This window comes from Silurus meridionalis, chromosome 6 (genome assembly GCF_014805685.1).
Source record: "Silurus meridionalis isolate SWU-2019-XX chromosome 6, ASM1480568v1, whole genome shotgun sequence".
Lineage (NCBI taxonomy): Eukaryota > Metazoa > Chordata > Actinopteri > Siluriformes > Siluridae > Silurus > Silurus meridionalis.
Genome location: NC_060889.1, coordinates 31,376,718 through 31,401,993, shown reverse-complemented (window position 1 = coordinate 31,401,993; position 25,276 = coordinate 31,376,718). Strand labels below are relative to the sequence as shown.

The 25,276-nt window shown below is 42.2% G+C and overlaps 1 protein-coding gene across 10 annotated transcripts in view; it reads right to left on the bottom strand.

Moving 5' to 3' along the window:
* Positions 1-24,880, bottom strand: part of LOC124387974 (C-C motif chemokine 18-like) — a 31,809-nt gene extending 6,929 nt beyond the window's left edge. Inside the window, exons 1-5 of one of the 10 annotated variants that reach the window (XM_046852600.1) lie at positions 24,513-24,880; positions 14,607-14,666; positions 12,691-12,768; positions 12,418-12,529; positions 12,017-12,322 (exon numbers count right to left, since the gene is read on the bottom strand). In XM_046852600.1, coding sequence (XP_046708556.1) covers positions 12,232-12,322; positions 12,418-12,529; positions 12,691-12,768; positions 14,607-14,637 — 312 coding nt within the window. In that variant the 5' untranslated portion in view covers positions 14,638-14,666; positions 24,513-24,880 and the 3' untranslated portion in view covers positions 12,017-12,231. Of the gene's footprint in view, positions 1-12,016; positions 12,323-12,417; positions 12,530-12,690; positions 12,769-14,606; positions 14,667-14,747; positions 14,910-17,365; positions 17,849-24,512 lie in introns of those variants that run through there. The other 9 variants (XM_046852602.1, XR_006926296.1, XR_006926297.1 and 6 more) reach the window with 9 other exon arrangements.
* Positions 24,881-25,276: the final 396 nt, after the last annotated feature.

Genomic DNA, 25,276 nt, shown 5'->3' with positions numbered 1-25,276 from the left:
TAATGCTGGCAAAAGTCTGCTCCCTGGACAACAAATTTGACTACATCAGACTCCGACAAGCTACTTGGTGTGATTACAGACACTGCTGTGTCTTTGTGTTCACTGAGACGTGGCTGAGCGACAGAGTTGTAGTTTATAGTTTTGAGATGCAGACCTTTTTATTTACCATGGAATTCACCACCTCTATTGTGCTTGGAGTGTGCAAACCACCTAGTGTTAATGCTAAGGGAGGGCTCAGTGTACTCTACAGGACCATAACGAACCACAAAACACACACCCTGATGGATTGTTGATTGTCGGTGGAGATTTCAGCTATGCAGATCTCAGGACTGTGCTCCCAAAATTTCACCAGAATGTAAACTTTTCAACCAGAGGAGAAAACATGCTGGATGTTGTTTACACAAACATCCGGGGCGCAGACCGGGTGAAGCCCTGACCCCATACTCAGATCACATCTCTGTTATTCTGATCCCAGCATACAGAGTACTCAGCAGATGTTCAAGACCAACTCGAAAGCAGGTGAGAACCTGGCCAGCAGGATCCATGTCTGCTCTCCAGGACTGCTTTGAATGAACATGTCTGGGACATGTTAAGATAGAACTATGTAGAGTTCTATCTCTTGTACTGTATGTTTTTGTGTTTGTGTTGTCTTCTGTTATTATTTTATGCAGCTGCATGTGATCCTTCGTTCTGGGCAAATGTCCGACGAATATGTATATGTATGTTCACTATATTTCATCTGTCTTGAAATATTGTACCTTGTAAACCGTCCTTGAGCTTGGGAAAGGCGCTATATAAATTAAACATATTATTATTATTATTATTATTATGTTCAGGGAAGCTGCAACCAACGGCGATTTCATCAACTTGGAGGAGTATACGGCAACAGTGAACAGCTACATCGGCAAGTGCATTGATGACCTGACCATCTCCAAGACCAACACATGCTCCAACCAGAAGCAGTGGATGACTGCCAAGGTGCCCAACGATTGGGTACTAAATGCTCCTATTATAGAAAGTGCTATTTTTATATTTTCTTGCTTAAAGTTTGTCTCCGTCTCAGCTCAACTTAGTTTCCTGTGCACTCTACTAATGGTATTGCATGTTCTAAATATCCTGTATGTGTTTTTCTCTTTGCAGCGTCACTCTAATCTGACAGAATTTCAATGGTTTTCAACATCGTATATAATTTCATCAACAAATATTTGTCTCCAAGTATATTAAGTTAATAACTGTAATACTTCTAAACCGGTCTCTACTGAAATTAGCAATGATTATGTTAGAAATAATGCTAAATAAACATAAACTAAATCATATGAGTGCAAAATAAACCTTATATTTATACTAAATAATGCACATTGTTATTGGTAATTAATGTAAAATTAAGTTGGCACAAGCTGAACATTTGAACTCGTATGTGAATCTTTTCAAGGATTCATTGGGTCTCAATGTTTGTCTATTTTCTGCTTAGATGTCTGGCGATGCTAGTAGCAGATGTCCCAAACACATTTAATTTTTCTGAAATGATCATGCCCTGACTTTTTCTCTATAAATATAATTGGCTACAAAAACTCTGCTATTTAACGTCAGTTATGTCGATCGGCACTGTGCACCCGCAGAAGAACTCGCGAAAGTGGTGGCAAAATCAAGCCTTCAGATGCTATAGGTGTTGTATTGTTTACTGGTGAATCTCTGCTTAGTTAGGGCACATATGCCTTTTGTTGTTCAATGTTATGCGATAAACGGGAGGCGAAAGCCGTGCTTGGTAGGAGCGCAGCGCGGCGCTTGGTAGGAGCGTGGCCCAGTGCTTGGTAGGAGCGCAGCGCGGAACGTGAGATGAGCAGCAAAAGCATAGAATTAACAACGGCAGGATCGGGGGAATCCACGATGTGCTTTGGGAAGAAAAGCACAGCCGTTGAGAGAGTGCCGGTGGGAAGGCACGTAACAGGATATGCATGAGCGGTATATGCATGAGCGGTGCAACGACCGCCGTGAACCAACATATACCAACAATAACGGACGGTGAGAGTGTAGAAGTTTAAATAGGAGCTGAGTGATGAGTGCTAAACAAGCACCATATGTGCGCGATTGTGAGCTTCAGAGAAAGCAGCCGAGAAAGCACCTGTCACGCTGAAGGGGGCGTGGCAGGTGGATTCCTGACAGTTAACAAACATGTATGTACATTTTATAGCATGCCTTCTTTAAACAATTCGCAGCAACGCTGTTGTGTAAAAAACCCCTCAAAAAACATGTGCATGCACATTCTCATTTATTAACGCACATCATGTATATAAAGAAATTTCAAGCACGATAATATATTGCCACCATATTGATTTTCGTTTATCTCAATCATCGGGTATCTTGATGCTTTTTGGCAACCCCCTAGGACATCGACATAACCGGGTTCCACTGTATATATATATATATATATATATATATATATATATATATATATATATATATATATATATTGTAAGGAATGTTTTATCCTCTGCCACTTGGGCAGGATTGCCTTCTGTCCCCTGAACAGGATACCCCTGAATTCAGCCTTTCCTCTGCACGGGGAAGTTTTAATGAAACACACAAGTCGGCTTTCAGAGAGAAGTTCCGAAGTTTATTGTTTCACACATGAAGATATACTTCCAAAGTGATGGAGAGAAAAAGGGAGGGCTGCCAGGTGTGTGTGTGTGTGTGTGTGTGTGTGGGACAATCCCACAAGGTCATGTTGGGCCTGCAAAAGATAAGCCTAAAACAGAAATAAAGGAACCACTTTGTGTGTACGATTAAAGATTAACGATAATAACTCCACATCTGGTCATGTTATTTGTTTAGCAGAAGCAACAACGCGAGGATTAGCCATACCAAAAGGTGTCTTCACAGCGTAAGCATATAAAGAGCGGATATAGACGAGAACTGAGTGTTCTGGGTCAACCTAATCTAGGACTAGTGATCAAGGATATCTTACAATTCCCCCGTTTTATCCATGATAAATAAGAATGGATAAATCACAACTTAAACTAACAGACGTCGCATAGGAATAGGATAATAATCGGAAACACGAGGGACGGGTTGATAACCAGAAAGCATACGGGTGATTGAAAAATACATGGTGGTGCGCATTTTCTCAACTGCCTGACCTATAACCCCCCTATAACCCCCCGTGTTCATCGTCGTTGTCAGGGACATATGTGCAACAACTATCCCCCACCAATGCACATACGCCTCCCTTTTCAGCCAGCAGGATATCTAAAGCTAATCTATTCTGTAGGGTTGTCAGGCGCAAAACAGTGAGCTCAGTACGTATACCATCAACAGCGATGAGGGTTTCATTAATGAAAGTGGCCAGGCGATAATGGGTGACTTCTATCCTATTCCACAACTGGGTAATACCATATTGTGGGAAAAAGGCATCCCAAAACGTAACAAAACGGGATTTAAGCTGATGTTCAGGGGAAGGGAAGGCAGGATCAGAGACAGCGGACCATTTCCGCCGGGTCTGTGTTTGGTTGAGGTGTCCCCATATATATTTGACGACGAGCCGAATTGGGTAAGAGCACACACCCCACCCCAATTATGCGTTAGATACATATATACTTGCTTCCCACACACCCAATACCAATCCTCTGTTCTATATGTAACCCAGTTAAAAAACATGGAGTAATGAGTGATGCTTGTAGTATCATTTAATAAGAGTATATAAATAGTGTGATTTAAAAAGGGTTTAAATTAATGTAATAAGCAGTTTAAAAATGATTGTTTATTGTGTTGAGTAAAAGATAAAGTGTTTCTGAAAACTGTCTAAACCAGCATTGATGGGGTTAATAACGATTGGCAGTAGAGTCAGGTGTCGGGGTTTGAGGAGGTGGAGGTAGAGAGAGAGAGAGAGGGTGGAGCAGCGTGTAGCAGCCGAGTGAGGGGACACAGAGATTTTCTGAGTGAAAAAAGTAACGTTATTAGTGCACAAACCAAGATGTAACTTGTTTCTGCTGATTGTTTGCACGACAACCAGATGAGGAGAGTGACAAGGTGCATGTTGAGAAACGGGAAGAATTCCTACACGAAGTTCAAAGACTGTTTACTTTTGTGCTATTGCTAATGCTAACGCTGAGTTGCTTTTGAAGAATATGCTGGAGTCAGTTCATTACAAGTGAATGACATTTTCTGGTTAAAGTTTGACTCTCAGTTGAACAGTTTGAGGAGTTTATCTACTGTTTTCGATCTGAAGACAGAGAGAGGACTCATACAGAGTTTGAAGCAACCCGGATTTCACTCGTGAGTTTTACCAAAAAACGTGGTGTTAAAAAGGAGAACGAGTTCATGTTGTTATGCTGATCGGATGATGAGACTGCGCCCGTGACTGTTGGTGAAAGGCTGGGACAGAAACATTATCTCAAGGTATCTTTCATTTTGTTTGCTCGCTGACGAGTGAAGCGGCCAGTAAGTTTTGGGCCACTACGAACACGAGCAACGCATCAGGCCTGCTACGGTATTTTAGTTTTATAATACATTTGGTTGCCGGCTTTAGATTGCATTAAGGTGTGTTGTGGGCCCACAAAAAAGTCTGGTTTAAGTGATTTTGAAGTGATAAAAGGAGGTTAAAAAGAGAGTTCATTGTTTAAATTGAAACCTGTGCATTTATATGTTACAGTATTGACATTGTTTACATTGTTGGTTAAGAAAAGAGACAATTCAATTATAGTATTTTCATTTAAAAAAAAGAGGAACATTTTATGTTGAAGGTTTAAAAAGAACAATTATATTTTTCTTTCATTTGTTTATTTCCTTTGAGATAACTTATTTTTTGAGTAAACAACTAAGAGATATTTTCTAAGAAACTTTGTGTTGTGTTATTTTATTATTTACCTGGAAAGAGGTTATTATTTTATTTGTGAGAGACCTACCTAGACAAATGGTTAAAATCTTTATTAATACTATAACTTAAGAAAGGTGAAGTCCCAGTTAGGTAAGGAAAACATTTCATGTGTGTATTTTAAAAGGGAAATCCAAGATAACATTTAAAATTGAGTTAATAAGGGTTAACACATTTAATTAATACATTAAAAGAACCCAAAAGCCTTGCCCTAGTTAATATGAATACTGAGGGGAGCGCTACATATATACTGTGCCATTACCCGGGTGAATCAGAGAACAGCGTGTCAGGACATGTTTGATTGACAAAATACTCAGAAAAGGTATGTTCGCAAAGGCGGTTGGGGGTGACCCCGAGGGAAATGGGTCCATCACGGTGGAAGCACAAGGGGAAAACATACTCTTTTGAAATGTGAGGTTTTATGGAGGTAGGGCTAAAAAGTTCCTCCTCCGAGGAACGGGTCCAGGCTACTGTGACCGCAATCAGGAGGTCTATCAGTTTCTGAGTGGGTCTATTACGAATGAGAAGACAACGATCCCGATGTGTAAGGTTGTGTATCTGAGTATTTGGGATTACAGGATCATTCAGACAGAAGGCATTCATACAGGTGGATTCGGCAGCATTAAGGATTTCAGTCTCGTCCCGGGAGTTGGGTATTAGGGACTTGGATGGTAACTGCTGACACACATAGCATGGACCTGCTGTGTGCTGACGAGCCGTCCAGTTGGCGTACTGCCAGAAGGTGTTGTCATGTGGGTGAGCCTGGGCGGGAATCCCAGCCCCAAGGCTGACGATTAGGAGAAAAAGGACAACCATACTGGTCACTGGTTGTGTTACATCCCTGGATTGATGAGAGATTGTCGTTCCGCTTTCCTTGACACGTCCTGCAGTTGCCAGATGACGCAGGAGGCACAGGTAAGCTTGTTCACAGAGGTCCTCAGAGACTGCACAGATCAGGAGATCATCTGCATACTGTAAGACAACAGAGTCAGAGGGGAGGGCAAGATCACAGAGTGCATCCCTTACCACAGCGGAAAAGACTGCCGGGGAGTCAATGAATCCTTGTGGCAGACGTGTCCAAGTATATTGGCGCCCCCTGTGCGTGAAGGCAAAAAGAGGCTGCATCTGCTCTTCTACAGGAACGCTAAAAAAGGCAGAACACAAGTCAATCACCGAGAATTGTATATGATTGCATGGAATTGAAGCGATAATAGAGGCCACATCGGGCACAACAAGTGCAACAGGAACCATAACATCATTTATTTTTCTCAAATCCTGAGTAAAGCGCCAAGTGCCGTCTGTCTTAGGAACCGGATTAACGGGTGTGTTGTATGAACTCACACACGGCTTGATCACACCCTGTTGTAACAGAGAGGTCAGGATTTTGTCTATTCCCTACAACTTCGATTCAGAGAGAGGATACTGTTTGAAAAACACAGGATGCAAATGTTTTAGTTTAGCTTCATAAGGAGGACAATGAACCAAGCCCACATCGTCCTTATGCTCCGCCCAAAGGAGAGATGGCAATCCTTCCAGTGAAGAAGGGAGTGGTAATTTCTGTGTGGTAGAGAGAAAACAGTCGTTAATGTTCATGTTAGAAAGATATGACAGAGGAGCAGAATCAGGAACTAAAACTGTGAGTTTAGAGCCAGAGAAGGTGAGAGAAATGTGCAGCCTGCTCATGAGATCTCGGCCCAAGAGATTAAATGGACAATCAGGCATAAAAACAAAACGATGTTGCAGAAAAATATTTGTGTCGGAAGGACAAGTTACAAGCATGGATGGAGTAAATGGTGTTTCTTTTTCAACCCCTTCAATACCCACAGAGCTAATGGAATGACCAGAAATGGGTCCCTCATATTGTTTGCCTACCACTGACATTGTCACCCTTGTATCAAAGAGAAAGGGGTACACCGTGCCATCGATGCAAAGTTCGAGAAATGGCATTTCGTTTAACTGAGGGGATTCATAGGTACAATGCAGCATGGTAGGGGTTACGCTCTGTGGGCACCCCTATGCGTCATAGGGGCTGATTTGCATTCCTGCAAATGGGCTAGGTTCTGTAGGAGGAGGCGGTGGAAGAGGGGAGCTGGTGGGGTTCTTACTCTCATCCCATTGTCCCAATGTCCCTTCTTCCCGCAGTAGTAACATACACCGAGCCGTTTTGGGTTGGAGTTAGCACCAGACATATTTCCCCTTCCCCTTCCTCTTCCTCTACCCCGAAAACCACTGTCTCCTGCCACAGCGAGGCAGGCCACTTGCCATCACCTTCCATTGTACGCACCCTCTCCCCTAAACGTCTAACCGTCATGTTACTACGATCGGTGAGCTGATACTTCAGGACTGTCTGTAACTCCGAACAACAGTTATGCATAAAAGTTGTGAGGAACAGAGGGTTACTGTCTGCGTCTTCTAACTCCATCGCTCCCAATTAAGTCCAAGTCTCCCTAAATCGGGTCAAATATTTGGAAGTAGTTTCACCCTTCTCCTGTTTACAGTTAGTTACTTGAGAGAGATCTCTATTGGCCCGCTGGAGTAGGAATTTGGTCAACTCCTTTTTTTAACGCTGGGAGAGCAAATTGCTCAGCCCAGTGATAATAATAGTGGGTGGTTTTGCTCTTACTTTTTTTCGACCTTTCCCCCTCGTCTTCCACCTCCGTTTTTGTTTCCATTTTAATCTCATCATTCCTAGGGTGTAAACTGGGCACCGCGGCAATAAGCATTACCTCATCGTAACTGTCCCCTAGTACTGCATGAAGGATAAACCTATAGTCTGCGCCTGTCAACTGATTATGGTGGGTAGAGCTCATTAGCATGTCAACGAAATGCAGAGGTTTAGATGGGGACGGAAGAACCCTGATAATGTCTAAGTTTCCCGGTCGATGGCGGGTGTAATTTGAGGCCACGGGCCGACTTTGACCATACGCATACCGCATTAGTGTGGGTTTTGTGCCTGGGAGGAGGATCGATCTCTGGGACCGAAGGAGACACTAACCCGCCATCCCGATAGGGTGGGGGTGGAGCATTTGGCAATAAAGATGGTTTTGGCTTTGCTTTGATTTTGTGCAGAGACTTAAGCTCTCTTTTTGAGTTTGGTATGGAGTGATAGTCATCCCAGATTGGTTTCATTTCTACCCATTTTTGATAACTATCACCCATGTAAGAATAACCCCAGTTAGGATCGCCCAAACCTTCATAAATTTGGGAATGTGCAGACTTCAGGTATTCAGACTTAAAGGTACCACCACGAGGATAAGTCAGAAATTGAGGTTGTGGTTCATTCCACCCTGCTAAATTGTCTAGCCAGGGGGTAGTATGAAAGGTAAGACCACAATGATTCATCCAGTCCTGAGGGGCGTCCTCAGGATCTGGTTTAGGATATTTAGTTCCAGAATTACCCATGACCCAATATAGGTACAACTGTCTGACAATTTTAGACACAAAGGTTGGACACAAAGGTTGGAGGCCAGAGATCGAGATAGATAAGGCGGTTTAATAAAATTTTTGATGTCTCAAGTTACTGTGACTGCAGAGACGGTTCAGCACGCGCTACACGATGGTACAACGTCGACAACAAGTTCGCTTACGAATACAAGGTGCGTGCCTACACATTTAACGGTATGACAAGATACCAAATCAGCACAACATGGATATCAGCATACGAGGTAAGTGCCTACACATTGAACAGTATGACAAGATACCAAATCAGCACTTACCCGAACACTGATATCCCGGACGAGCCCCCAAGAACTGTAAGGAATGTTTTATCCTCTGCCACTTGGGCAGGATTGCCTTCTGTCCTCTGGACAGGATACCCCTGAATTCAGCCTTTCCTTTTGATCTTTGCTCTCCTACATGCACGGGGAAGTCTCAATGAAACACACAATTGGCCATTCAGAGAGAAGTTCCAAAGTTTATTGTTTCACACATGAAGATATACTTCCAAAGAGATGGAGAGAAAAAGGGAGGACTGCCAGGTGTGTGTGTGTGTGTGTGTGTGTGTGTGTGTGTGTGTGTGTGTGTGTGTGTGTGTGTGAGACAATCCCACAAGGTCATGTTGGGCCTGCAAAAGATAAGCCTAAAACAGAAATAAAGGAACCACTTTGTGTGTACGAGCGAAGTAACAAATCATGCCACAAAAGGATAGTTCAGGGTATGGTCAACAGAAACATACACAAAAAGTTTATTCTAGAAGCATACAGCAGAATTACTATAATTACTAATGGCAACAAGATACATATTACCATACTGTGAGAACATAAAAACGGTTAACGTTAATAACTCCACATCTGGTCATGTTATTCGTTTAGCAGAAGCAACAAAGTGAGGATTAGCCATACCAAAAGGTGTTCTCACAGCGTAAGCGTGTAAAGAGCGGATATAGACGAGAACTGAGTGTTCTGGTTCAACCTAATCTAGGACTAGTGATCAAGGATATCTTACAAATATATATATATATATATATATATATATATATATATATATATATATATATATATATATATATATATATATTTTTTTTTTGTAAGATATATATATGAACTCTTAGTGCCAGTTTCCAAACACTGATAAGTGGGGAGGTTGCGTTAAATGTACCTCCATTGTGCCAGTGCCTAAACACTCTAACCCAACGTGCCTGAACGACTACCGCCCTGTAGCACTGACACCCATTGTCATGAAGTGCTTTGAGCGGCTGGTCCTGGCACACCTGAAGGACTCTCTGCCAACCACATTTGACTCCCACCAGTTTGCCTACCGAAGCAATAGAAGCACAGAAGATGCAGTTTCCATGGCATTGCACTCTGTGCTCACACACTTGGACAATAAGAACACCTATGCACGTATGCTGTTTGTTGACTTCAGCTCAGCATTCAATACCATCATTCCATCCAAGCTAATATGCAAACTCCTAGATCTGGGCATGAACACCTCCACCTGCAACTGGGTCATGGACTTTCTGACCAAAAGACCCCAGCAGGTTCGATCTGGCTCCATTTGCTCCAACACCATCACACTCAACACTGGTGTACCACAGGGCTGTGTGCTGAGCCCTTCCTCTACTCCCTCTTCACCTCCGACTGCAGGCCTGTGAATGGATCTAACTCCATCATCAAGTTTGCAGATGACACTACCGTGATTGGTCTCATCACCAACAATGATGAGACTGCCTACAGGGAGGAGATCCAGCACCTAGCCACATGGTGCAACAACAATAACCTGCTCCTTAACACCTCCAAGACAAAGGAGCTTATTGTGGACTTCAGGAAGGAGGCAAGAGGTACACATGACACCACCCACATCAACGGGATGGCTGTTGAGCGTGTCTCCAGTTTCAAGTTCCTGGGGATCCACATCTCGGCAGACCTGTCTTGGAACATCAACACCTCCAGCCTGGTCAAGAAGGCTCACCAGCGTCTCTTTTTCCTGAGGACACTTAAAAAAAATCAGCTCTCCTCGGATATCCTGGTGAACTTCTACCGCTGCGCAGTAGAGAGCATCCTGACCAGCTGTGTCACAGTCTGGTATGGGAGCTGCTCTGCTGCAGAGCGTAAGGCACTGCAGCGGGTGGTGAAAACTGCCCAGCGCATCACAGGGACTCCACTCCCAGCCATGGAGGACATCCAAAGAAACGCTGTCTGCGCCGAGCTCGCAGCATTCTTAAGGACTCCTCTCATCCCGCCCACAGACTGTTCACTCTTCTGCCCTCTGGCAGGCGTTTCAGGTGCCTCCGGACCAGGACCAGCAGACTAAAGAACAGCTTTTTTCCTAGAGCTGTCTCTTTAGTGAACTCTGACACTCACTGATACACTACTACATTCCCCACACCTCACACTCTTTGCTAATGGACTCTCTGAACAAAAACTTATGCTCACCAAGACACTGATCATTTCTCACCTCACACTTTGTTGTTGCACGGACTGTTTACACAAACCTTGCTCATTTGCACACTGCTCTTTTTATTGCTGCTCACCATAAACTTATCACCACTGTACATATACCTGTTCTCTGTTTATAGCTATAGCAATATTATTATGTCCACTGCTTACATCCTTCTGTAAATCTCTGTGTATAGTAATAGGCATCTGTATAGCATGTTCATAATACATTTATATATATATATATATATATATATATATATATATATATATATATATATATATATACACATCTGTATATTATTGTTCATAGTACATATATACTCATCTGTATTTATATTTATAGTACATATATATATACAAACTACTATATATGTATATTGTATACATATACTATATATGTATATGTATATTGTGTTTTACATATATAACATATATTCATCTGTATACAACATTTATAGTACATATTCATCTTTTAATTACTGTTTATAGTCTTTATTTTATTTAACTGTAAATTCATGTTAAATCTATATATCCTGCACTTGCTGTTATTGCACTCTGGTTAGACCCAAACTGCATTTCGTTGCATTGTACTTGTACATGTGTAATGACAATAAAGTTGAATCTAATCTAATCTAATCTAATATAGACGAGAACTGAGTGTTCTGGGTCAACCTAATCTAGGACTAGTGATCAAGGATATCTTACAAATATATATATATATATATATATATATATATATAATATATATATATATATATATTATATAAAAAATGTATTTATTTATTTATTTATTTATTTATTTATTTTTTTAATGCTTGATGCCATTCCTAACGCAACCTCCCCACTTATCAGTGTTTGGAAACTGGCACTAAGAGTTCACTGTCTTGTGCAACCCTAATTGCTGGGTTTTATTTATTTATTTGTATACAGCGCATCTGAAAAGGTTTTCACAGCATTACACTTTTTCCACATTTTGTTATCTTAGAGATTTATTCCAAAATAGGTTTAATTTATTATTTTCCTTAAAAATACCCCATAATAACAACATGAAAGAAATTAGTTTGAAATCTTTGCAAATTTATTAAAAATAAAAAACCAAGGGAAAAAAGATCACACATACATAAATATTCACAGCCTTTGCTCAGTACTTTGTTGAAGCTCCTTTGGCACCAATTACAGCCTCAAGTCTTAGGGCAGTTTTTCCCCATTCTTTCCCCATCATAACATATAGATCATTCCATTGCAGAAGGAAAAAGAAGCTTTGTAGTTTTTTTTGTTTTGTAAAAAGACTTTATTCAATGAAGCAAACCCAGAGGCTGTGAGCTTTACATTTACTTGTGTGGAAATGTTAATAATCAGCAATCAATAATAATCAATAATCAGCAGTTACAGGTGCATGTCTGATATATAAAAAAGTTGTTCCTGTTAGGCAAGACATCACTTTGTTTTTAAACAACATTTAATCTAATTTGAATCTGATGTTTAGGACAAAGTTGGTGCTTTAATTTTGATCTCCTTCACCCAGTCCACCTCAGGGTCTGCACAAATCTGATATCCTTTTTTTGTTGTAAGACTGTAAGGGAAAGAAGATAAAGATCAGTGTAGAACTGTGGTCTGTGAATCACATTATTTAAATTATATAAAAAAAGGAGCAGGTTGAAATCATACATGACTCCAGGAAGTGGACATTCGAATCTCGTTTTTTCAACAGTGGCAACGATCGCTGCAGGCACCGGGCTTTTATGAAACTCAAAACAGCACAATCCTGCTCCATGTGCATCTGTAACAAAATATAAAATAATATCTTTATATCTACTAATTTATTTTAAAATAAAGATTGAAGTTATGTTAAAGTCAGAAAGCATTTTACACAGATAATTTGAATTTAGTTAAGATAAAAGGTTAATCGCTATATTTAAAATACACAAATAAAAATCTTACACTCTGCCATGGTGAAGGACTGAAGGCAGGAGAGCCCCAGAAGAACCAGCAGAAGAGAACGGCAGAACATGGCTGCTGCTGATGAAGATGATGATCGTTAAAATGTGTTAGCATTTAAATATACAATAATAATGTAGATATGATCTCTACACTGGGGTTATAGCCAATCAGAAGAGGAGAGAGAGTGTGTGGTGTGGTTGGAGGGTAGTAGGGTAGTTTGATTTGAGAAAACATTTCCTCTTTAAGTAAGAAAGTACAAACATCCCCCACCCTGCCACCATTTTTCATCTAGAAGCTGCCTGTGGTTATCCCCAAAAATGATAAAAATCTAAAACATGTTCACACGTCAGTGTTCAATCTCACACGCAAATAAGAAATAAAGACAAGTTTGAATCTAATCATCTTAAAACAACACTGACTGTAACTCATGTAAATCATTTCTACATTATATTTTTATTATACATCATTAGTATAAAACATCAACAGTCTCACAACCTAAACATCAGCAAAAACAATAAGATGGATCACACACTGCTTCAAGGTAAAGAAAGCTAGCAGCTAGAAGGTTGCACAAACAATTTCAAAATCTTTGCAACTATTTACTGTCATTCATTACAGTTAATATGATGTTATAGATGATAAAGTGCCTTGGATATACATTTCCTGCATTGAACATTATTTTTATTTCATATATAAAAAGTACCGGGTTAAAAGCCACGTCTCATGAGTTTATAATTCAAATTTTATAAAGATATTATGAAAAATGAGGATTCCTACAAACATTTATCTGAGACTATTTATGATCCTTTTCTCCCTCCCCCTGTTTGAGAGCCATCTGCTAAACTCAGGTATTCATTCATACTCTGTTCATACAGTCTCTAAGATTTTTTTAACAATATTGTTATACATGTTTGGCTATTGATATTGATTTGGCATTCATATTGACGGCCAGGTAGCCAGACAAGCTAATGTTTTACAGTCATGGCCATTCATATTGATGTCTGGCCATTCCAATCCCAACAATACACACACACACACACACACACACACACACTCCATTCTCTCATGGAGGTGTGTGCATCACCTTCCCCCTCTGCAAGCCGCGAGCTTGCCGGGTGGCGAGACAGGTAGTCAGAAGTCAGGTTCTGTTTCCCTGGATGATGTCTGATTCTGAAGTTGTACGGCTGCAAGGAGAGCTACCACCTGGTCACCTGAGCATTGTGGTCCTTCATGGTGGGGATCCAGGTTAATGCTCTGTGGTCTGTTTCCAGGGTGAATTATCTTCCTAGCAGGTAATACTTCAGGCTCTCCAGGGCCCATTTGATTGCCAGGCATTCTTTTTCAATGGTGGAGTACCGGGTTTCACGTGGCAGCAGTTTCCGACTCAGAAAGGCAACTGGTCTCTGGTTGCCTTCCTCACCCTGGGTCAAGACTGCTGACATCTGAGACACAATCTCTTAGGAGTGAGCATTCTTAACCGAGCCTTATAAGCGAGTGGTTAAAGTAGCGTAGCTCTAGAATTGGATGCAACCCTCCATCCTTCTTCTGAACCCCGAAGTCTCTCTGAGTAAAGGAGGGACCATCTTCTATGGCATCCTTTCTTATAATAGTGCATACCTTCTGTTCCAGGACCATAGCCTGCTCAGGACCCACCAGAGTAGGACACACCCTGTTAAAACGGGGAGGACAGGACCCAAACTGAATCGAGAAGCTTTTCTCTACGTGCACAGGACCCACTGAACACGTTTGGCAGCCAGGTTGCCAGGAAGTCGCTTATGAAACTAGCCTCTGCACTCGGCCACTCTGCCGGAGCAGGAAGCCGGAAGTGCCATCGGGCTATAGGAGGTACGCGGTGCAGCCGCACTAGCGTGAGCCGGAGCCGATGCAAACGCCTTGTGGAGAGCAATGACAAGTACCTCGAATGATTGCCGCAGGTTGGTAATCCATCAAGGTAGGTGCTGTGTAGGTCGGATCTTCTGTAATGCAAATAGACCAGTCGTCAGAAACCGGGAGTAAACTACAATGTCTTTATTGTATCTTAACATGCTAACACAAACTTTTTTTGGGTGCTTAATCTGAAGAGTAGCCAGGAGCATGGAAGTACAGGAAACACTCGTGGATGGCAGTCCGGTAGCTCTATTTTGGCAACGAGTAGTTCCGACAGTGCGGGTGGGGGGTCGGGAACTTATAAAGGGAAAAGGTAAATGTGAAACAGTTGTAGGTGTTTAGAGCAGGGAAAGGCTGATTGAGAGTGTAATCCTTGCAGGGAGGCATTACTCGTAATTACAATAATTGTGTAAGTTTTGCATTTTTAATGCATGTTGTTGTTGTGTACTACTTACACAAATTCAGCAAATACATTCAAAACCTGCTGCACTTATTAAAGACTCTTTCCTGCATTTGAATATAATCTGGAAAGCTGACATCCTTTAGGCTCATCTGAACTGCCTCCCAAGAGTGCCGGAATCCTTAACTCATGACTGCTGTGCAAAATTGGTGTAACTATGCAGCCAGATGCTCATCTCTCCTGATTCTAGATGGTCTTTGAGCACCAGCCATCTACCTTCCCCGCAGAGCTTTCCAAGGTAGTCTATGTGATCTTGCTGCTGTCAGGTAAAGCCAAGCGGTGAGCCAGGGTGAAGTGGTAGTGCCAATCCTCACACTATACCTCGTATAGCGCCTACAGGGGCACTCCATGGGAATCTGGAATCAAAAGCCAGTTCGTGTCTTCATCTATCCTGAAATTACAAGCCTTACCATTTCATTGTGGAGGTAGATGCCCCCAATAAGGGTGTGGGAGCTGTCCTGTCCCAGAGGAGAGTGAATTACAACCGGCTACACCAGCTTCTGCTCGAATCTCGGCATGCTTGACAGACATATCTTCATGGATAAGTGCTCATTAATTAAAACTCAACCCTAGCAAAACAGAACTGCTGGTTATCCCAGGCGATTCATCTCCACGTCAAGATCTCCAAATAACTCTTTATGACTCTCTGTTCTCCCCTTTGGGCCCTGCTTGCAACCCTGGGGTCATTATGAACAATCAACTGTCCTTCTCCTCACATGTTACTAATGTGGCTCGTTCTTGTAAATATTTTCTACGTAAATAGTATAAAACATCAACCGTCTCACAACCTAATCAAGGTTGCCCATACCAGATACCACGGCTTCCGCTCGGATCTCGGAATGCTACCACGGATACCACGGATGAGTGCTCATTAATTAAAACTCAACCCTAGCAAAACAGAACTGCTGGTTATCCCGGGTTGCCCATACCAGATACCATGGCTTCCGCTCGGATCTCGGAATGCTTGACAGACATATCTTCATGGATTAGTGCTCACCAACTAAAACTCAACCCCAGAAAAACAGAACTGCTGGTCATCCCAGGTGATTCACCTACAGGTCAAGATCTCCAAATAACACTTTGACTCTTTGCTCTCCCCTTCAGCCAGTGCTCGTAACCTTGGGGTAACTATGGACAATGAACTGTCGTTTCTTCTCTACAACATCCGAAGGATTCAATCATTTCTGTCCACACAGGCTGCCCAGGTGCTTGTTCAGTCTCTTGTGATTTCAAGACTCAACTACTGCAACTCTCTGCTGGCAGGTCTTCCCCAGAATGCTATTCGTCCACTGCAAATTATCCTAAATGCAGCTGCACGACTTGTGTTCAATCTGCCCAAGTTCTCCCACACCACCCCACTGCTGCGCTCCCTTCACTGGCTTCCAGTAGCTGCACATATCGGATTCAAAACACTGATGCTTGCCTACAAGGCCAAAAATGGACCAGCACCATCTCACCTCAGAGACCTCATCACATCTCGCACTGCATCACGCTGTCTGAGAACCTCCAGCACTGCTCAACTGGTACCTCCGTCTCTCAGAATAAGGGGTAAGTATACTTCAAGGCTCTTCTCTGTTCTGGCACCGAGGTGGTGGAATGAAATTCCCCTAGATGTCCGTACAACGGAGTCCCTGACTATCTTCATGTGACGATTGAAAACCTACCTCTTGCTGAAACACTTACAATAGCACTTTCCAAGTTTGCTTTGTAGAAATCAAGAGTTATATTTATATTAAGTTTGTAATCGTGCATACCAGTGTAAATTTATTTATTGCTAGAGACCCAAAGCACTTTTGTACGTCGCTCTGGATGAGGGTGTCTGCTAAATGACGCAAAGGTAAATGTAATGTAATCATCAGCAACACCAATAAGATGGCTCACACTGCTTTAAATCTGCAAGCTGCAAGGTAAAAAAAAGTTAGCAGCTAGAAGATTGCACAAACAATTTAACAATGTTTGCAAAGATTTACTGTCAATAATTTACAGTTAATATTGCTCAAAATGATGTTATAGGTGATGAAGTCCCTTGGATATACATTTCCTGCATTGAACATTATTTTTATTTCATATATAAAAAGTACCAGGTTAAAAGCCACATGTCTCATGAGTTTATATTACAAATTTTATGAAGATATTATGAAAAAGTTGATTCCTACAAACATTTATCTGAGACTATGTCTGATCCTTTTCTCCCTCCCCCCGTTGTAGCCTCGTAAGAGGCGGCGGGTTTCCTGCATCCGCTACGACGCCCGGCAGAGGTGGATGGAGACACCCGCCGGAGGTGGCTAAACCCTGATGAACATCCTGTGGTACAGTTAACAGCCTTACCTCCTGGTGGTGCTCAAGAGGGACGGGCACCATGTAATAAGGAGTACACTGCCCTCCTAAGGTTGAGGCTCTCTGGTTGTCAGGGCCTGCGCACTGCTGCCCGCTTGCTGGAGAGGACTACACTTAGGTCCGCCGGCTCCTTGAGCTTGGGCCTAGAGCATCGTCAAAGGCCCTTGGGCCCCTCCGGAGGGTTCCAGGTGGCAATGCTTTGTCTTTGGACTTCACAGGGAGAGATAGATTTCCAAAGTGGGGTTATAAGCCAATCAGAAGAGGAGGGAGAATGTGTGGTGTGGTTGGAGGGTAGAAGAGTAGTTTTTACGATGAGAAAACATTTTCTCTTTGAGTAAGAAAGGACAAACATCCCCCACCCTGCCACCGCTTTTTCAGCTAGAAGCTGCCTGTGGTTGTCCCCAAAAACGATAAAGATCTAAACAATTTCCCACACCTGTGTTCAATCTCACAGACAAATAAGAAATAAAGACAAGTTTGAATCTAATCATGTAAAAAACACACTTATTGTAACTCATGCAAATCATCTCTACATATTTTTATTATACGTAAATAGTATAAAACATCAACTGTCTCACAACATCAGCAACACCAATAAGATGGATCACACACTGCTTCAAATCTGCAAACTGCAAGGTAAAGAAAGCTAGCAGCTAGAAGATTGTACAAACAATAAAAAATGTTTGCAAAGATTTACTGTCAATCATTCACAGTTAATATTGCTCAAAATGATGTTATAGATGATGAAGTGCCTTGGATATACATTTCCTGCATTGAACATTATTTTTATTTCATATATAAAAAGTACTGGGTTAAAAGCCACATGTCTCATGAGTTTATATTACAAATTTTATGAAGATATTATGAAAAAGTTGATTCCTACAAACATTTATCTGAGACTATGTCTGATCCTTTTCTCCCTCCCCGTTGTAGCCTCGTGAGGCGGCGGGTTTCCTGCATCCGCTACGACGCCCGGCAGAGGTGGATGGAGACACCCGCCGGAGGTGGCTAAACCCTGATGAACATCCTGTGGTACAGTTAACAGCCTTACCTCCTGGTGGTGCTCAAGAGGGACGGGCACCATGTAATAAGGAGTACACTGCCCTCCTAAGGTTGAGGCTCTCTGGTTGTCAGGGCCTGCGCACTGCTGCCCGCTTGCTGGAGAGGACTACACTTAGGTCCGCCGGCTCCTTGAGCTTGGGCCTAGAGCATCGTCAAAGGCCCTTGGGCCCCTCCGGAGGGTTCCAGGTGGCAATGCTTTGTCTTTGGACTTCACAGGGAGAGATAGATTTCCAAAGTGGGGTTATAAGCCAATCAGAAGAGGAGGGAGAATGTGTGGTGTGGTTGGAGGGTAGAAGAGTAGTTTTTACGATGAGAAAACATTTTCTCTTTGAGTAAGAAAGGACAAACATCCCCCACCCTGCCACCGCTTTTTCAGCTAGAAGCTGCCTGTGGTTGTCCCCAAAAACGATAAAGATCTAAAGCAATTTCCCACACCTGTGTTCAATCTCACAGACAAATAAGAAAAAGACAAGTTTGAATCTAATCATGTAAAAAACACACTTATTGTAACTCATGCAAATCATCTCAATCAACATATTTTTATTATACGTAAATAGTATAAAACATCAACTGTCTCACAACATCAGCAACACCAATAAGATGGATCACACACTGCTTCAAATCTGCAAACTGCAAGGTAAAGAAAGCTAGCAGCTAGAAGATTGTACAAACAATAAAAAAATGTTTGCAAAGATTTACTGTCAATCATTCACAGTTAATATTGCTCAAATTGATGTTATAGGTGATGAAGTGCCTTGGATATACATTTCCTGCTTTGAACATTATTTTTATTTCATCTATAAAAAGTACTGGGTTAAAAGACATATGTCTTATGAGTTTATATTTTAAATTTGATGAAGATATGAAAAATTTGATTCCTACAAACATTTATCTGAGACTATGTCTGATCCTTTCCTCCTTCCCCTGTTTGAAAGCCACCTGCTAAACTAGACCCTGGCATCTAAACTACAATGTCTTTATGGAATGTTAACATGCAAACACAAACTTATATTGTTTATATTGGTGCTTCATACAAAGAGCTCTATTATGGCAACGAGTAGATCAGACAATGAGTGAGTGGGAATTAGGACTTTATAAAGGGAAAAGGTAAATGGGGAACAGGTGTAGGTGATTAGAGCAGGGAGCGGCTGATTGAGAGTGTGAGCCATGGCTGGTGGTTTCCTGACAAGTGTATGTTGAAGCCTGATGTTCCGCCTCTTTTTTTCGTGTGTAGTCTTTTGTTTTGTAACTATATATTCTACCAGCCATATTTGTATTTTTATGACCAAGAAAGTTATTTCGAAACATATACAAACAAAACAACCCCTAAAACACTGATTTGCAGCAGTGGATGCGTTTTTTACTTGTGAATACAATAATTGTGTAAGTTTTGCTTTTTTATGGATGTTGTCATCAGTGCCTATGCTCCACAAGTCGGCTGTGAGATGGAGGAGAAGGAAAGATTCTGGAGTGAATTAGATGTAGTGGTAGATGGTGTACCCAGGAATGAACGATTGGTGATTGGGGCAGACTTAAATGGGCATGTAGGTGAAGGGAACAAAGGTGAAGAGGAGGTGATGGGTAGGTATGGTTTTAAGGAGAGGAATGTAGAAGGGCAGATGGTGGTAGGTTTTGCTAAAAGGATGAAAATAGCAGTGGTGAATACATATTTTAAGAAGAAGGATGATCATAGGGTGAACTATAAGAGTTGGGAAAGGTGCACACAGGTGGAATATGTTCTATTTAGGAGATGCAACCTGAAGGAGATTGGAGACTGTAAGGTGTTGGCGGGGGACCGTGTAGCTAGATTGCATCGGATAGTGGTCTGTAGGATGGTTTTGGAGGTGAAGAAGAAGAGGAGAAGAGAGAGGACTAAAGAAGAATAAGATGGTGGAAACTGAAGGAGGAAGAGTGTAGTGTGAGATTCAGGGAAGAGGTCAGTCAGGGGCTCGGTGGTGGTGAAGAGGTGCTGGATGATTGGGTAACTACTGCAGGAGTGATGAGGGAGGCAGCTAGAAAAGAACTTAGTGTGTCATCTGGAAATAAAAAGGAAGACAAAGAGACATTCTGGTGGACTGAGGAAGTGCAGGAGACCATAAGGGGAAAGAGGTTGGCAAAACAGAATTGGGATTGACAGATTGATGAGAAAAGTAGGCAGGAGTACAAGGAGATGTGGCAAAAGTTAAGAAAAAGGCATATGAGGAGCTATATGAGAGGTTGGACACAAAGGATTTGTACTGATTGGCCAGGCAGAGGGACCGAGCTGGGAAGGATGTGCTGCAAGTTAGAGCAATAAAGGATGGAGATGGAAATGGTTTGACTACTGAGGAGAGTGTGTTGAAAAGTTGGAGGGAGTATTTTGAGCAGCTGATGAATGAGGAAAATCAGAGAGAGAGAAGGTTGGATGATGTGGAGTTGGTGAAGCAGGAAGTGGATAGAATTAGTAAGGAGGAAGTGAGAGCAGCGATTAAGAGGATGAAGAGTGGAAAGTCAGTTGGACCAGATGACATACCGGTAAAAGCATGGAGATGTGTAGGAGAGATGGCAGTGGAGTTTTAACCAGATTGTTTAACAAGATTTTGTAGGTGAGAGGATGCCTTAGGAATGGAGAAGGAGTGTGCTGGTATCGATCTTTAAGAACAAGGGACATGTGCAGACCTGCAGTAACTACAGGGGAATTTAGTTGATCTGTCACACCATGAGCACCACAGATGCCTTATTTGCTTTTAGAATGTTGATGGAGAAGTATAGAGAAGGACAGAAGGAATTGCATTGTGTATTTGTGGATTTAGAGAAAGCCTACGATAGAATGCCAAGAGAGGAGTTGTGGTATTGTATGAGGAAGTCAGGTGTGTCAGAGAAGTATGTGAGGGTGGTGCAGGACACATATGTGGACAGTGTGACAGCAGTGAAGTGTGCAGTAGGAATGACAGACTGGTTCAAGGTGAAGGTTGAACTGCATCAAGGATCGGTCCTGAGCCCTTTCCTGTTTGTAGTGGTGATGGACAGGTTGACAGATGAGGTCAGACAGGAGTCTCTTTTGACCGTGATGTTTGCAGATGATATTATTTGTGTTGAGAGTAGGGAGCAGGTTGAGAAGACCCTGGAGAGGTGGAGGTATGCGCTAAAGAGAAGTGGAATGAAAGTCAGTAGGAGTAAGACAGAGTACATGTGCTTAAATGCAAGGGAGTGCAGTGGTGTGGTGCAGTTGCAGGGAGAAGAGGTGGAGAAGGTGGAGGAGTTCAGGTACCTGGGGTCAACAGTGCAAAGTAATGGAGAGTGTGTTAGGGAAGTAAAGAAAAGAGTGCAGGCAGGGTGGAGTGGGTGGAGCAGAGTGACAGGAGTGATTTGTGATAGTAAAGTATCTGAAAGAATGAAAGGGAAAGTTTATAGGACTGTGGTGAGACCTGCGATGTTGTATGGATTAGAGACAGTGGCGTTGAGTAAAAGGCAGGAGGTGGAGCTGGAAGTAGCAGAGCTGAAGTTGTTAAGGTTTTCATTATGAGTGACAAGGATGGACAAGATTAGAAATGAGTTTATTAAAGGGACAGCCCATGTAGGACGTTTTGGTGACAAGGTGAGGGAGGCGAGATTGAGATGGTTTGGAAATGTGCCGAGGAGGGACATGAGTTATATTGGTAGAAGAATGCTGAGAATAGAGCCACCAGGAAGGAGGAAAAGAGGAAGGCCAAGGAGGAGGTTCATGGATGTGTTGAGGAAAGACATGCAGGTAGTAGGTGTGAAAGAGGCAGATGTAGAGGCAGGTGGTATGGAGAAGGATGATCCACCGTGGCGAACCCTAATGGGAGCAGCCGAAAGAAGAAGAAGAAAAGAAGAAGTTGTTGTGTACTACTTATACAAATTTAGCAAATACATTCATAGCCTGCTGCACTTTTAAAGACTCTTTCCTGCATTCAAGTATAATCTGGAAACCTGACATCCTTTAGGCTCATCTGAACTCTCTGGCCCAGGTCACTCCCTCCCCCTGGAGCAGAGTGGCGCCCTTGGCGGGACTCTGGAGCGGAGCAGTGCCCTCGGCGGGACTCTGGAGAAGAGCGGCGCCATCGATGGGACTTTAGAGTGGCTTGGGGGCATGCTCGGCTGGGCAGACAGGCTTGGGGGCATGCTCGGCAGGGCAGAAGAGCTGGGTGACGTCCCCAGTCAGGCAGAAAGTCTAAGGTTGGGCAGCCCCCAGCAGAGCTCAGGGGCCGGAGAGACAGACGTTTTAGAAGGTTATTTAAAACCAGCTGGTTTGCCATAGATTATTCCTGATGCACACGGAAATACTCAGTTCTCTGCTGGGGGGTAAGCTTCAGATTATTAACCATCTCAGATGGGTCCCGGAATTGCCGGTCTGCGGTGGAGCAAGCCCAATGCTTTAAAACATCGGCTGGGTCTATCTTTGGTCAGATTATTCTGTCAAGAAGTTCAGTTGACTAGGTGAGTGTAGAGTGACTGGATATGAAGAGGACCCAAATGCAGGATGCACACAGATGTATGAAAAAACATGCTTTAATGAAAGGGCACAGGCAAAAGCAATGTCCAATGATGACCAGGTAACTAGCAAGCCGAGCAGAACAGGGAAGAGAAACAGGATCAGAAACAGGATCAGCTAGGGAGCCGGTAAGAAAATCTGGCATCAAGGTAAAGTCATGGTTGTCCTTAAATACCGGGAGGCACAGGAAAAACAGCAAGATGGCCGCCGACCCAGAAGTGCTCACTGCAGAACCGGAAGTGCGTGCCACGAAACTGGAAGTGCACACAGTGTGCCCGGGAAATCCTGACACTAGGTGCTACTAAAGATATCAAAACTCCAGACTTCTAGTAATTCCTAGAATAGCAAAATCCACTAAAGGTGGTAGCAGTCTCACATTTAACTCCTAAACTTTGGAATAGTCTTCCTGACAGTGTTTGGGGCTCAGAAACACTCCCCACTTTAAGTGCAGATTAAAACCATTTTTAGCGAGTTCTACACATAACACACATCTCATTATAACATTGTGCTCCAGTAGATCTGATCACATGAACATTATCAACTTGCTGGTTAATATCATGACAGCAGCTACGCTAATTCCTCTCCACTGCTTCTCTTTCTCTAACCATCCCGAGGCATCCTGAGGTTTCTCCAGCTCCAGTTACGTCCCACCTCATGAAGATTGTGGCGCTTTAAAGAAGTAGATGCTGACCCTGCAAACATCCCGAACCATCTAGAGACGTACCAGCACCAATTGTATCCCACTTCATGTGGAGTTTGGACACTGGACCTCCTTGAGTTTTTAAAAGCTCTGGCATGGAGAAGCTGTTGTTGAATCTGTGATGAACGCAAATGTTGAGTTATTTTATGAGTTGCTCAGTAGCTCCTGGTTCTATAACCACAAATGACCGTAAAAGACTGTAAAAGGACATTACTCATAATCACATGATCATGTTATGTATTGTTTAAAGAACATAATCACACTCTTGATGTCACCCAAATGAGGTTCCCCTTTTAAATCTGGTACCTTTTAAAGTTTCTTCCTCATATCATCTTAGGGAGTTTTCCCTTGCCACAGTCGCCATTGGCTTGCTCATCAGGGATAAATAGACACAATTCACTTTAACTCTTAAAATTCTGTGTAGCGCCCCTAGCGTTACTGGCTATAATGGGGTGGCTAACCTGAGTTCTGTTTAATAAATATCTGAAAATATTAAACCTAATCAATTTGTCTTTACTTTGAGTATGGGTTCTATTTATAATTAAATGTATTAACTAACCAGTACCAAGAAAATGAAAGGCAATCCTATATTGTAAATATAGACACAACACAATTTAAACAACAATAACAGTTTACTAAAATGGGATGTCAAATAAAATAAGGTGTAAATAACTTTCAAAATCAAAGTCAAAGGTTTTAAATGAAAAATACCAGTAACACTCACTTATGAAAAAATGGCCACAAAACAAATAATAAAAGCCGGCAAAAGTAAATGAAAACTTTACTCAGTCTACCAGTTGTAGGCCTGTACGTAGCTGGGGTTCGTAGAAACCAAATAAAATGGCTACTTCACCACGAGGGCAACAAACGGAAAATAGTACCTGGTATGAAGTTTGTTGGCACACCGTGCACGCGTCAGACAGAAAAAAGGGTCGATGTAAAACACAGACAGAGCTTGGATGCTTCAAGTGATACTCCTTCACCACACCTAGTCCCTGCTAGTTGAGCTAGCTATCCGCCGGTCCATTAGCAAAGTCTCAGCACATGCGCAGTAAACCACAACTTAAATCTCCGCTCGTCAGAGGCGATGTCCACGTCTTTCTGATGTGTTTCCAACTCTGCACGGAAACTATCACTACACAGGGTTCGGGTTGAACACCTAATTAGCTTCGTTACACTAATTGAAGAACAGGTCGTACTTGTTAGTTCAGCAGCTCCGGTGTCTTACTCTCCCTCCTTTTCTCTCTCTCTCTCTTTTTTTTTTTCTCGTGCACGTGCGCACCCAGCATGCCTCATCACATGACACAAAAATTAATAAAACTTATAAACAAAATACAACTTATTTTTAAATAATTTTTAAAGCATATTTATATTATTTAAACAAAAAAGCATTTAACAAATAATTAATTGTTTTTAATTACCGTTACCTTATACAGGTGTCACGTGACCTTATTGCATCACCTCATTGCTGGCCAATGAATTATAATTTTCACAACATTCATTTGTAAAACTATTTATATGGAACTCAAACAATTTATTTAGCATAAATGCATACATCTAAAACAAATAGCCATAACTTTATCTGGGTTACATCTGTAAAGCTGCTTTGAGACAATGTCTGTTGTGAAAAGCACTATAGTAATAA